This window comes from Acomys russatus, chromosome 23, assembly GCF_903995435.1.
Source record: "Acomys russatus chromosome 23, mAcoRus1.1, whole genome shotgun sequence".
Classification (NCBI taxonomy): domain Eukaryota; kingdom Metazoa; phylum Chordata; class Mammalia; order Rodentia; family Muridae; genus Acomys; species Acomys russatus.
In genome coordinates, this window is record NC_067159.1 from 18,501,086 (window position 1) to 18,514,266 (window position 13,181).

The 13,181-nt window shown below is 41.7% G+C and overlaps 1 protein-coding gene across 1 annotated transcript; it reads left to right on the forward strand.

Annotated features, from left to right (window-relative positions):
- The first annotated feature begins 485 nt into the window (after nt 1-485).
- On the forward strand, nt 486-13,156 carry Lrrc39 (leucine rich repeat containing 39). Its single transcript, XM_051165584.1, has 8 exons — nt 486-701; nt 3,298-3,403; nt 4,834-4,990; nt 6,252-6,388; nt 7,948-8,093; nt 8,974-9,126; nt 10,511-10,647; nt 13,012-13,156. The coding sequence occupies exons 1-8, from the start codon at nt 589-591 to the stop codon at nt 13,029-13,031; spliced, it is 969 nt and encodes a 322-aa protein (XP_051021541.1). The 5' UTR covers nt 486-588; the 3' UTR covers nt 13,032-13,156.
- Nucleotides 13,157-13,181: the final 25 nt, after the last annotated feature.

Consider the following 13,181-nt stretch of genomic DNA (forward strand, 5'->3'; position numbering starts at 1 on the left):
GTTCCAGACTTGTGATCCACTGTTTACTCACTATCCCATAGTTGGATGCAAGGCCAGTTGTAGGTTTTTCACTATCATGAATGACATGGTAGCAAAGGAAGCAGCTGGGGCAGCAGTTCCTGCTCCTGCTACCTGTGCTCTTTAAGGGTTCGTGCCCTCATGTGAATACTCATGTCATATTTTACATGGCTGAGAATAAGGCATGGCATGCAAATATGCGGAGGACAGCTGGGCGTTCTGGTGAGCACCTATGGCCACCTCCTTGGGAAGCTGAGGTGGGAGCACTGCTTCAGCTCAGGAGTTTGAGGCCAAATTGGGCACCACAGAGGACTCTGAGTAAAATAGTGAAGGAAGAAGGGAGAGAGGGAGGGAGAAGGGAGAAGGGAGGGAGAAATAAATAAATGCAGTCGTGGGAAGATACAGATATCCCACAAACACTGCCATGACTGCTGTGGTGCTCACTAATACTCTGAATCGCGATGGTTTTTCCTCTTCTGGCTCACTCAGGTCTTTTCCGATGTGGCCTATATGACTCAGATCTTCAGAACTTAATGAATTAGATGACTGGACTACAATGTGGAAAAAATCATGACAGCAAATGTGGCTTGTCCTGGGGCCGTCAATGCCGTAAAGGAAGTCTGGGAAGAAAGGATAAAGAAACACAACGAAGAGGTGAAGCGAGAGAAGGAATTTCAGTACAAGTATGTTCCGGCATTTTATTTTAGATCAGCGACAACTCCTAATCTCATAGTTATAATTAGAACATTTAGTAGGAGTTTGGCAAATTTTTATTTTCTGAAAACTCAAGATATTCTTCTTTAAGAAGAGTCATTTTAATTTTATGTATATGAATGTTTGATTGCATGTAGGTCTATCTACCGCATGTGTGCAGGTACCCATGGAGACCTGAAGAGGGCACTGGAGCCCCTGAAATTACTGAGTTATGAGCTGTCATGTGGATGCTGGGTACTGAATCTGGGTCCTCTGGGAAAGTATCAAGTGCTCTTAACTACTGAGCCATCTCCCCAGACCTTAAAATAGTCTTAAAGTTTTCCTTATTATGATTATTTTATTATTTGTGCATGCACGTTTGCCTGCATGTCTGTCTGTCTGTCTGTGTACCTCTTGCACGCAGTACCCTCAGAGGACAGAAGAGGGGGTGTTAGAGACCCTGGGACTGTAGTTATAGATGATGATGAGCCATCACGTGAGTGCTGCAGATTTGAGCCCTGGTACACAAAATAGACTTTAGAGGGTGTGCTGATTTGAATGGCTCCCATAGGCTCATATATTTGAATGAGTGGTCCTCAGTTCATGGAACTGTTTGAAAAAGATTAGGGGGTGTGGCCTTGCTGAAGGAGATGGGTCACTAGGGGTTGGCTTTGAGATTTCAAAAGCCCAAGCCAGGCCCAGTCTCTGTCTCTCTGTCTCTTTCTTTCTCTTATCCTCTCCTCCCACCCCCACCTCCAGTCTGTTGCTTGTGATCAGGATGTAATGCTCTCAGCTAATGTTTATCATCCCACCATGATGTCCATGGACTAACTCTCTAAAACTGTAAGCAAGACCCAAATTAAATACATTCTTTTATAAGAGTTGCCTTTGTCGCCGGGTGTGGTGGCTCACACCTTTAATCCCAGCACTTGGGAGACAGAGGCAGGTGGATCTCTGTGAGTCCGAGGCCACCCTGGTCTACAAAGTGAGCCCAGGACAGCCAAGGCTGCACAGAGAAACCCTGTCTCGGGGGGGTGGGGGGACAAAAAAGGGGGGTGCCTTTGTCATGGCTCAGTTGATCAAGAACTTGCTTTATAACCTTGAGGACCTGAGTTTGATTCACGGCACTCAGATAACAGAGCCAGGCATAGTGGCACTAAGCTTGTAATTTCAGTGCCAGAGAGGCAGAGCTAGGAGGATCCCTGAGGCACACTAATGAACCAGTCTAGTGTAACTGGTAAGCTCCAGGATAATGAAAGATACTGTCTAAACAGAGGTGGATGGAGTTTTATATTTATACTGTCATGTGGCCTCTACACAGTTGTGCATCTGCTCCTGTACAAACAAATGAATATATATACACATATGCTTTTTTTTTTTTTCAAGACAGGGTTTCTCTGCCTTGGGTGTCCCAAGGCTTGCTCTGCGGACCAGGCTGGCTTTGAACTTACAGAGATCTGCCTGTCTCTGTCTCCCGAGTGCTAGGATTAAAGGCATGCACCACCACCACCTGCATTTAAAGAAAAAAAAGAAACTTCTAGAGAAAGGAGGTGCTAGGAGCAATAAACAGGAAGATTACATGCTGCACAGGCTCTTCTCCAAGGTTTCACTGCCTTGGACCAGTACCTGTAATTCCTCAAACTATTATTTTTCTACAAGTTAATCTTCCCAGCAATGCATATGCTTGGCTTAGTTGATATGTGGAACTAAATAAGGCGGCAGCACTCAGGAGGCTAAGGCAAGCTGGTGTCTGTGAGTTCCAGGCCAGTCAGGGCTGTAGTGAGACCTGCCTGAAAATGATGATGATGATGATGATGTAACAGCAATAGAAACAGGAAGCATTCCCCGTGGTGTTATGTGATGATCTTCAGACCTTCTGGGTTCTGGGTTCTAAAGAAATCTAGTAGTATGTTTCCCTAGCATGCATGATGACCTAGATTCTATCCTCAACAATGACAAAAAAAATCTACAGAAAGATTATCACTTAATATCTCAAACACAATATATATATATATATATTATATATTATATATAATATATAATATATATATATATATATATTATTTTTTTTTTTTTTTGGAGACAGGGCTTCTCTGAGTAGCCTTGGCTATCGTAGGCTCACTTTGTAGAAGAGGCTGGCCTCAAACTCATAGAGATCCACCTGTCCCTGCCTCCCAGAGTGCTGGGATCACAGGTGTGCGCCACCACACCCAGCTAGTACATCTTTTCTTTAGAACTTTAACTGCCAGGTGAAGAAGAGAAAGTAACTTGACAAGGACAGCTCCCAGACTACTTTTACAACAGGACATTTGTGGTACTGACCACATCTACAATCCTTGCAAAGCAACCTTTTATCTGATTTCTAACACCACTGGCTCAGTAGCTTTTTTGTTTTTTGTTTTCAAAATCACATGTAATTAAATTCCACATTGTCTTTCTTCCCTTCAGCCCCTCCCATTCACCCTTTACCCTTTGCTCTCAAGCTACGCGTGGCCTCTATCTAGTTCTCTCATTGCTGCTCCTGACCCTTTTCAATGCAACTTTGTTACTACCTATGAGTAAAAAAACGATGCTCTGGTGTCTCAGGCTAGTGCGCATCTGGGAAGACCGAGTCAGCTTAACTAAGCTCAAAGAAAAGGTCACCAGGAAAGATGGAAGAGTCATTTTGAAGATAGAAAAGGAAGAATGGAAGGTAAGGAAGCAGTTTTTGATTGTCTGCCTTCACACCCTTGTGTGAACACCTGAAAGGATATGCTGAGACTGTACTTAAGACTAAGATAGTAGCCGGGCATGGTAGTGTACGCCTTTAACCCCAGCACTCAGGAGGCAGAGGCAGGGGTGAGGCCAGCCTGGTCTACAAAGCAAGTCCAGGACAGCCAAGGGCTGTTACACAGAAAAACCCTGTCCTGAAAAACCAAAAATAAATAAATAAATAAATAAGATAGTTAGAAATTCTCATGCGAATAGCACAAGTAAATTTGGACAACACGAACAATTAAAGACAGTAAAGCACATGAATTTTTTTCTTTGTCAAAGAGTTTATTTGTTCCCACCCCACCTGAACTTAAATCTCTTGGGATATTTCTCTACATCCTTCTTTTTTGCTTTGGTTTTTTTGAGACAGGATTAAAAGAAAACAAAAACAACTCATAAAATAGGCTGGACATGTTGATGTACATCTTTGATTCCAGCATTTGGGAGGCAGGGGCAGGTAGATCTCTCTGTTAGTTCAAGGCCAGCCTGGTCTACACAGTAAGTTCTAGGGCAGCCAGAGCTATGTACATAATCACGTCTCAAAACAAACAGGCCCAGAAAATACTTAATAATAGAAGTGCAAGAGAATTCAAACTACTAAAATAATTTTTTGAATAGTCTCATTTTCTATTCTCTTCTCTCTTTTCTTTTTTTCTAATTTTATTTTTTGCTTTTTTAGACAAGGTTTCTTTGTATAGCCTTTGCTATCCTGGAATTAGCTCTGTAGACCAAGCTGGCCTTGAACTCAGAGATCCACCTGCCTCTGCCTCTCTAGTGCTGGGATTCAAGGTGTTTATCATCAAGGCCCGGCCTGGAATATTCTCATTTCCAGTTATGTATGTGCTCTTGGATAGTCTAATACAGCACAGTTATTCATTAGGACAAACTTCTATGTGTATCCATTACTGGTCAACATACGATATTTTTGCTTATTATACTATAGATGAGAGTTGAAGATTTAGTAATTAATAACAAAGAAAATAAATAATTACTTGTATAATAAAGTGACAATACATTTTTAACAATTAAACAATAATAAAAGTCAAGGTTTTCGGAGTAGAAGTAGCACAAAGTACCTGGAAATGTTGCCCATTAAGGGACAACTAGGTAGATGGTCTGGCGCAGTGGGGCACACCTGTAATCCTAGCACTCGGGGAGGCAGAGGCAGGCGGATCTCTGTGAGTTCGAGGCCAGCCTGGTCTACAAAGCGAGTCCAGGACAGCCAGGACTGCACAGAGAAATGCTGTCTCAGAAAAAGGACAACTGTTCTCAAGTGCTTCCACAGACCCCATGGTGTCACAGACGTGCAGAACCATGCTCGAATAGTTCGGGCGATGCGATGACTGTACACATATTTTTTTACTTTAGACTCTCCCTTCTTCCTTACTGAAACTGAATCAACTACAGGAATGGCAACTTCATAGGACTGGATTGCTGAAAATTCCTGAATTCATTGGAAGATTCCAGAACCTCATTGTGCTAGACTTATCTCGAAACACAATTTCAGAGATCCCCCGAGGAATTGGTAAAGAGGACACTTATATTCCTGTGTGATTTTGTCTACCTGCCAGTGTGCTTCCTTCCTTCCTCACTCCCTCCTTTCCTCCTTCCTTCCTTTCTTTCTTTTAGTTTCCTCCCTTAAAATACATGGAATAGCTGGGGGGGGGGGTGGTAGCACATGCCTGTAATCCCAGCACTCAGGGAAGCAGAGGCAAACAGATTTTTTAGGTCAAGGCCAACCTGGGCTACAGAGTGAGTTCCAGGCCAGCCAAAGGTTACATAGAGAAACTGTCTTGAGAAACCAACCCTCCCGTCAAAAAATTACATAGAATAAAGGTTTGGGGTTTGTTTGTGGGTTTGGTTTTTTTTTTTGGTGTTTTTATTTTTTGTTTTGGTTTTTCGAGACAGGGTTTCTCTGTGAAGCCTTGGCTGTCCTGGACTTGCTTTGTGGACCAGGCTGGCCTCGAACTCACATCAACCCCCTGCTTCTGCCTCCCGAGTTCTGGGATTAAAGGCGTGTGCCACCACACCCGGAGAATAAAATCTTATATTCATATATCTCTGAAACTTGAAAAAAAAAAACTTAAACATTTCATCTAATTTCAGTCTTTAGAGGATCCAAACTTTTGGAATTATTGGGGTGATATATAAAATTTCAATGCGAGAAAAGCTTTTGGGAATATTCTGTGTATTTTGAAAACAGCATTTATGCATTGACTATTTATCCCAGAACACACTGAAGGCAATGAAGTAAGAAGATTCATCAACCAGGGGGACAACGTTCCTAAACACACAAAAGTTCTCAGGATATAACTTACTGTTTATGGGTTTTGCGTTGGAGATCAAGGCCCGTTCTGATGCATGGAGGCAGGGGCCGAGCCATCCACAGCCACCTTGGTCCCCAGTAAAACAGAATGAATGTCCCACTGCTTCCCCCATTGTTTAAAGATGGAGAAAGGGCCTAGTTGGGTGGCCTTGTCAGGCCTCAGTGGGAAGAGGATGTGCCAGGGTGGGTTGGTACCCATTAGGGAGCCTTGCCTTCTCAGAGAAGGAGGGGAGGGAATGCGGGGAGGGGGGTGAGGGTGGGACTGAAAGGAGGAGGGTGGGGCTGTAATCAGGCTGTAAAGTGATTAAATAAATAAATTAATGAAAACTAAAGATGGGAAAAGGGAATACAATTGAATTTGCCATTGTGATTTAAGTATGTAAGCAGTACTTAGTGGCAGGAAACGCTGAGCTCATCCACTTCCTGTTGTGTGTTGTGTGCTGTTGTTGCTGTTGTTTAGGTCTGCTCACTAGACTTCAGGAACTGATCCTTAGCTACAACAAAATCAAGACTGTGCCCAAAGAACTGAGCAACTGTGCCAGCTTGGAGAAGCTGGAGCTGGCTGTGAACAGGGACATAAGTGACCTCCCAGCAGAGGTCAGAACACCTCAGTGTCCACTTTGTTTGCATCTACTAATAGCTTGCTTCCCAGGCATGTGCTTGTTGACACACACACACACACACACACACACACACACCTGATAAGGCAATGTTATGAATTTTATTTTAGAAAAGAAATACTTAGTGAAAAGCATTTTCTACTGGAAAGCAAGTCTTTTATTAGGAGAAACTCTATTTAGCACAAAAGACTTCTCTCTTGTTTGTCACTGTACTGCACTATTCGATGGCTGGGTTTCTCTCTTTGACCTTTAATTTAAAATCTCACCATAAGGGGAATCCTGGGCTGGATAGTGCCTGCTCGTACATGCCCGCTCATACATGCCTGCTCATACATGCCTGCTCATACATGCCTGCTCATATATGCCTGCTCATATATGCCTGCTCATACATGCCTGCTCATATATGCCTGCTCATATAAGCCTGTTCATACATGCCTACTTATTTTTGTTTGTTTGTTTGTTTGTTTTTTGAGACAGGGTTTCTCTGTGTAGCCTTGGCTGTCCTGGACTCACTTTGTAGACCAGGCCACCATTGCCCACCATTGCCCACCTTAGTTTCTCTCTTAACCCAGCTATCACACAAATAGTTGAGACTCTTTTCCATTTGTTTAAAAATAAGCTTCATGGGCTGGAGAGATGGGACTGTACCCAGGTCTCCTGAGTGCTGGGGACATAGCTCAATAACAGAGTGCTAGAGCAGGTAACTTGGGGTGTGTGGCAAAGATGGAGTCAGGATAACACAGAGGGTTAAGGACAAACTTATACTGCTCAAGATTGGGTTGTGAAGCTTATTTTACTTTTATTTATTTTTGTTTGGTTGGTTTGTTTTGAGACAGAGTTTCTCTGTGCAGCCTTGGCCATCCTGGACTTGCTTTGTAGAACAAGCTGCCCTTGAACTCACAGCAATCCACCTGCATCTGCCTCCCGAGTGCTGGGATTAAGTGAAACTTTTTTTTTTTTTTTAAGATTTATTTATTTATTATATATACAGTGCTCTGCCTGCATCTACATGTGCAGGACACTATTACCACACAGGTCCTGTCAATCCTGGTCTCTGGTTGTCTTGGAAGACAAAGTGTCTTTGAATACAAGTTTTCATTTCATTTTACTTTTGTCCAGGCCACTCAGTTTTCTTTTTTTTTCTTTTTCCCGATATTTCTAGACAGGGTTTCTCTGTGTCGCCTTGGCTATCCTAGACTCACTTTGTAGACCAGGCTGGCCTCGAACTTACAGAGATGCACCTGCCTCTGCCTCCCGAGTGCTGGGATTAAAGTAGCACAACAAGTGTTCTTAACTACTGAGCCATCTCTCCAGCCCGGTCCTGTTATTCTTCTATTTTATTTATTGTGGACTCCTGTGTGTAAACAAAGCTAAACCAAGTGTCGTGCCAGACGTTATTGTTTCATGTGTGATTTATCATGAGCTATTTAAACAAAGTTCTTAGAATATGAATTTTTATGTTAAGTAACTCATGTGTGAGTCTTTTAGTAATACACTTTGTGGACAATTGTTTTAAAACCCCACTTTCTTCTTTAGCTCAGCAAACTGTTAAAACTCACTCACCTTGATCTGAGCATGAATCACTTCACTGCAATCCCTCCTGCTGTGTTGGACATGCCTGCCCTCGAGTGGCTGGATATGGGAGGCAACAGCCTTCAACAGCTTCCTGACACAGTAGAAAGGTAAAATAGACTTTATGCTCCTGACAGTTCAAAGCCACCTATGAAAAACAAGAAACAATATAAACCAAACAACTAAGAGACCACGAATAATCACAATGGACTAGTCTGAAATTTATTTTCAGCAGATCTTTTTCATCTGTTCCTATTGTGTAAGAGGATTTGGGGAGGGGAAAACGACCTGCTTTCAAGACATCAATGAGAACATGCCACAGTAACAGCATGCACCACTTAGTGCATGCCAGGCACTTCTGTTAGACTACAAAAGGATGAGGGAATTGATGCAGTTTTGTTTCTTACTTATGCCCGGGTCTCAGTGCTTGGCATTAGTTGGATTTGAACTCAGGACTCCTGGCTTGAGTCCAATACTGCCTTGCCCAGAATGGGTATATTAATAGTTCTTGATTTTTTTTTTTTTTTGGTTTTTCGAGACAGGGTTTCTCTGTGTAGCCTTGGCCATCCTGGACTCACTTTGTAGACCAGGCTGGCCTCGAACTCACAGCGATCCTCCTGCCTCTGCCTCCCGAGTGCTGGGATTAAAGGCGTGCGCCACCACGCCCAGCTAGTTCTTGATTTTTGAAGATTCAAATTAGGTGACATTTACAGCTGTTCATTTACAAGGCTATGAAAAACATGAAGTATAAATGTTGATTTTATTTCTGCCGATGGATGAAAGCTAGTCTTAGTGAATTCCCTTATGTAGTTTCCCTGGCAACTAGGTAATAAGAAAGAATGAAGTCTGTTAAATCAATAAATGCATTTTATTAAATGTTAAATAATTATACATAAGTAAACTATTTAAATTAATTTAAAATTAAATGTTACATTATGAGGCCAGCCTTTCATATTCAAAGTGACTGATTGCAGAATTCTCATTTTCCAGAATGCAAAGTTTACATACATTGTGGCTACAGAGGAATGAAATAACATGCCTACCAGAGACAATCAGAAATATGAAAAACTTGGGGACTCTTGTTCTCAGCAATAACAAACTACAAGATATTCCAGGCTGCATGGAAGAAATGACAAATCTGAGGTAAAATGGTGTGAGAGCATGGCCACTCTGATACCCAGAAGCAGAATGCAGCAAAACAGATTATGACCAATATACTTGGGTTGTGATGTATATGACTCTGTACACACACACACACACACACACACGCACATGCACATGCATCTACCTACCTTATTTTTGTGTATGGGTGTCTGGCCTGTGCACCACTTGTATGCCTGGTACCCTTGGAGGCCATAAGAAAGCATCAGATCTTCTGGAACTAGAGTTACAGAGGGTTGGACTCCCATGTGGGTGCTGGGAATAGAACCTGTATCCTGTGAAAAAGTAGCCAGTGCTCTTAACTACTGAGCTATTTCTCCAGCTCAAGAAAACACTTAAACATATTTCCCAAGGTTAGAATTTAATAATTTCATGAAAGTGATTCATATAACATCGATCTAGCTTGTTCAAGAAGTAATTCTTGAAACTAAAACAGTACTAGCATTTATCAGTTTAAAGACATGTCTTTTGTTGGTGACAGTATTTCAAAAAGTCTGTTTTTATAAGAGATTTATTTATTTATTATATATACAGTGTTCTGCCTGTATGTAATGCCTAAAGGCCAGAAGAGGGCACCAGATCTCATTATAGATGGTTGTGAGGCACCACATGGTTGCTGGGAATTGACCTCAGGTCCTTTGGAAGAGCAGGTAGTGCTTTTAGCCTCTGAGCTATCTCTCCAGCCCCAAAAAGTCTCTTTATACTATTAACAAACCTCCTTTACAATATAAAACCCAAAAGAATATCACCATATATTTATGATACAACTTGCTTTTACATTAAATGCATGTTATAGCTGGGTATGAATACAACTTGCTTTCACATTAAATACATGTTATAGCTAGGTATGAGGCACCAGCACTTGGGAGGCAGAGACAGGCCTCTGTGAGTTGAGTCCAGCCTGGTCTACAATGCAAGTCAGGAAAGCCAGGGCTCTGTTACACAGAGAAATCCTGTCTCAAAGAACCCAAACCCCAAAACCATGTTATGAGCTAATAGTTGTCTTTGTAAGCATTAGGGGAAAATATACTGTTTCTTCTAGCAAGAAACTATAGATTCCTGGATATTAGATCCCAGCAAGATAATCTGTTATTGAAACCAGTTAAGAAATAGTAATTCTTGTGGTGTGGTGGTACAAGCCTTTAATGCCAGCACTTGGGAGGCAGAGGCAGGTGGATTGCTTTGAGTTCGAGGCCAGCCTGGTCTACAAAGCAAGTCTAGGAAAGCCAGGGCTCCAGGGAAAAATCCTGCCTAACAAAACAAAGTAGTAATTCCATATGTTGTCCTTTGATCATTTCCCAGGGAAATACATGTACATACACTTGTATGGCACCTATAAAAACACTGTTTTCTGGTGACCTGCTAGGTTTGTCAACTTTCGAGACAATCCATTGAGATTGGAAGTGACACTTCCTGCCAGTGACAGCTCAGAAGGAGAGGAGGAGCAGGAGCTATTTGGGGTTCAGTTCATGCACGCATACATCCAAGAGTCACGGAGAGCAGGTACGTGATCTGAACACCATAATATTTTTGAAGAGTGTGTACACAATTAAGTTGAATCTTGTCATATTTTTATGGCTTTCTCACCCTATGCTGTCTTTTCCATCAAACTGTGTTCATTTGGCCAACACTGAAGGAGGGGGAAATGAATTTTGATTCTGTTCATAATTTTGGTAAGTACTAGGTGCAAAGCTGTAAAAACAACATTTCAAATGGATTGGGGGAAATGCTTCATCAGCTGAGCAAGTACATGAAGGAAAATGTAGTTGCACTTATTTCTCTCTGTAAACACACTTCTCCAGGGCTGGGACTCAAATCTTTAGCAAGTGCCCTGTCCTTGAGATAACAGCTACCCCCTCAGTCTAGGTTTTAATTAGCTTATGTGCATGGGTGTTTAGCATGCATGTATGTGTGTGCAGCATGTGCATGCAGTGCCTGCTACAGATCTGATGCAGGGTGTCAGATCCCCTGGAACTGGAGTTAGATTTGTTGGATGCCGGGATCCTGTGGGAAAACAGCCAGTGCTCTTAAACCCTGAGCCATCTCTTCAGCCCTCAGATTTGATTCTGAAGAATCACTGCCTCTGTCTACCAAGTGGTGGACATGTCAGACTGAGCATGAGCAGACCTTGATCATCATCCTGTTTTTCTGTAATCTACAAGTAATAACTAAAACATAATTTGACCCAGGAGTGAAAAATATTGAGAACATGGACTTTATTCAACACTTATTGACTATGAGGCATAATATATAGATTACAACCACTTAATTGCATAATTTAGAATTAAGCATTTCTATAATCAAGAAAAGTTTTAAAATTAAAATAAAATCAGAGGAATAAACCAAAGAATACTATCTGGCTAATAAAAGCAGTGAAATAATAATAATAGAAACAGAAGCATTGGTACAAAATTATGAATGTAAAAGGAAGGTTTTAGGTCACTCCATGTACCAAATAGTTACTTAGAAAAAGAGTGCAACCAGAGAGAGCAGCGACAGCCTTTCCACTGGGAGAAACCCTTCCCCAGTGTCAAGAGGCTGCTTAGGAATGTTGACTTAGGAAGGAGCCACTGCAGCCACTGGAGGTCACAGAAGCTGGTGGGAATGACAAGCTGGGGAACAGTCAGCAGCAATGTGCTAAAGATTGTGGCCTAGTTCTGGGAAAGAGGGGACAAAATATCAGCCAAGCAGGCGACAGAACTGTTAACTATGGAAAACAGTGTTTATGATGAGTCTGTCTCCATCTGGGCCAGCTGGATGCTGGTACCCAGGGAATGAGCTACTGAAGCTGGTGTGGCAGGCAGTGTGATGAGGGAGAGACTGAATGTGAGCTACGTCTTAGCAGTGAGGTTGATGTACCTGTGGGATGTACAGGACTCAGTAACTGTGCAAGTGAAGTTCAAGGGCACTTGCTAAACATTAGTCTGAAAGTCCAGAAGTCGCGACATGACACACAGTAGTTCACATTAAGGCTCTTATGTGAGGCAAGAAAAAAAAAAAAAAGGTTGGGAAAACAGTAATCTTTTCTTAAGGCTCACACTTGAACCACAAACTGCCCCCCCCCCATAATGTACTCAGAACTATTATGAGAACATATAATTGAGCAAATGGCTCATAGGACTGTAGCAGTGTAATTTTGGGGTATATTGGATGTTTTCTGACACACAACCAAAATTGTGCTTATTGTAGATTATTATTAACTCTGGGCATACATTTTTAAATGATACAAAACAAAGTTTGTGACACAAATAACATGACATAGAGCTTTTTTGTTTGTTTGTTTGTTTGTTTTGTTTTGTTTTTTGAGACAGGGTTTTTCTGTGTAGCCTTGGTTGTCCTGGAACTCACTCTAGAGACCAGGCTGGCCTCCAACTCACAGAGATCCATCTGCCTCTGACTCCCCAAGTACTGGGATTAAAGGTGTGCATCACCATTGCCTGGCTTAAAGACAATTCTTTTTGTTTGTTTTTCAAACACGGTTTCTCTGTGTAGCCCTGAACTAGACAATTATCTAACAAAGACCTAAAGTAAAAAAAGATTATTTTTCCCTTGAAATCATCTCTTTGATTTTGGTGTGAGACTCTAGAGTGTACACACACAGCTCTGCCTCTGGAACTTCAAAGGTGATGCCATTCACCAATTCCTACGTTCCTACATTCGTCAGTGTCTGAGAAAATTACAATTATTCTTTCTAGACCTGTGTTAGAAAAAAGCCTCAGACTCAGACTAATCCTTGTTACAAACCAGCACTGGTTATTACAACCAGAGCTAAAACAAAATAAAACAATAAAACCAAAGATAAGTTTGCCAGATCAATACACAGAGAGTTCATACTGTAACTTTGTGCTGCTGTATTATGTGTTTCAGATGAGCAAGTCAACTGTTGACTCAAATGCCAATCTCTATACATTCTGAAGGAGAAAGTAACGTAAAGAGCCTTGCTGAAAGGAATACCTTGAGAACTTGGTGAATATTTTTGTGAATATCAAAATATAATTTGAAAAGAGTTTCCATTTCTTTGCGGAAGACAAACGTGA

Excerpts from the sequence above, each read along its gene's own strand:
- Lrrc39 (XM_051165584.1), top strand. The coding sequence starts at position 589 with ATGACAGCAAATGTGGCTTGTCCTGGGGCCGTCAATGCCGTAAAGGAA. Across the intron at positions 6,389-7,947 it reads TAAGTGACCTCCCAGCAGAG|CTCAGCAAACTGTTAAAACT; the intron begins GTCAGAACACCT and ends TTTCTTCTTTAG. Across the intron at positions 10,648-13,011 it reads CCAAGAGTCACGGAGAGCAG|ATGAGCAAGTCAACTGTTGA; the intron begins GTACGTGATCTG and ends TATGTGTTTCAG.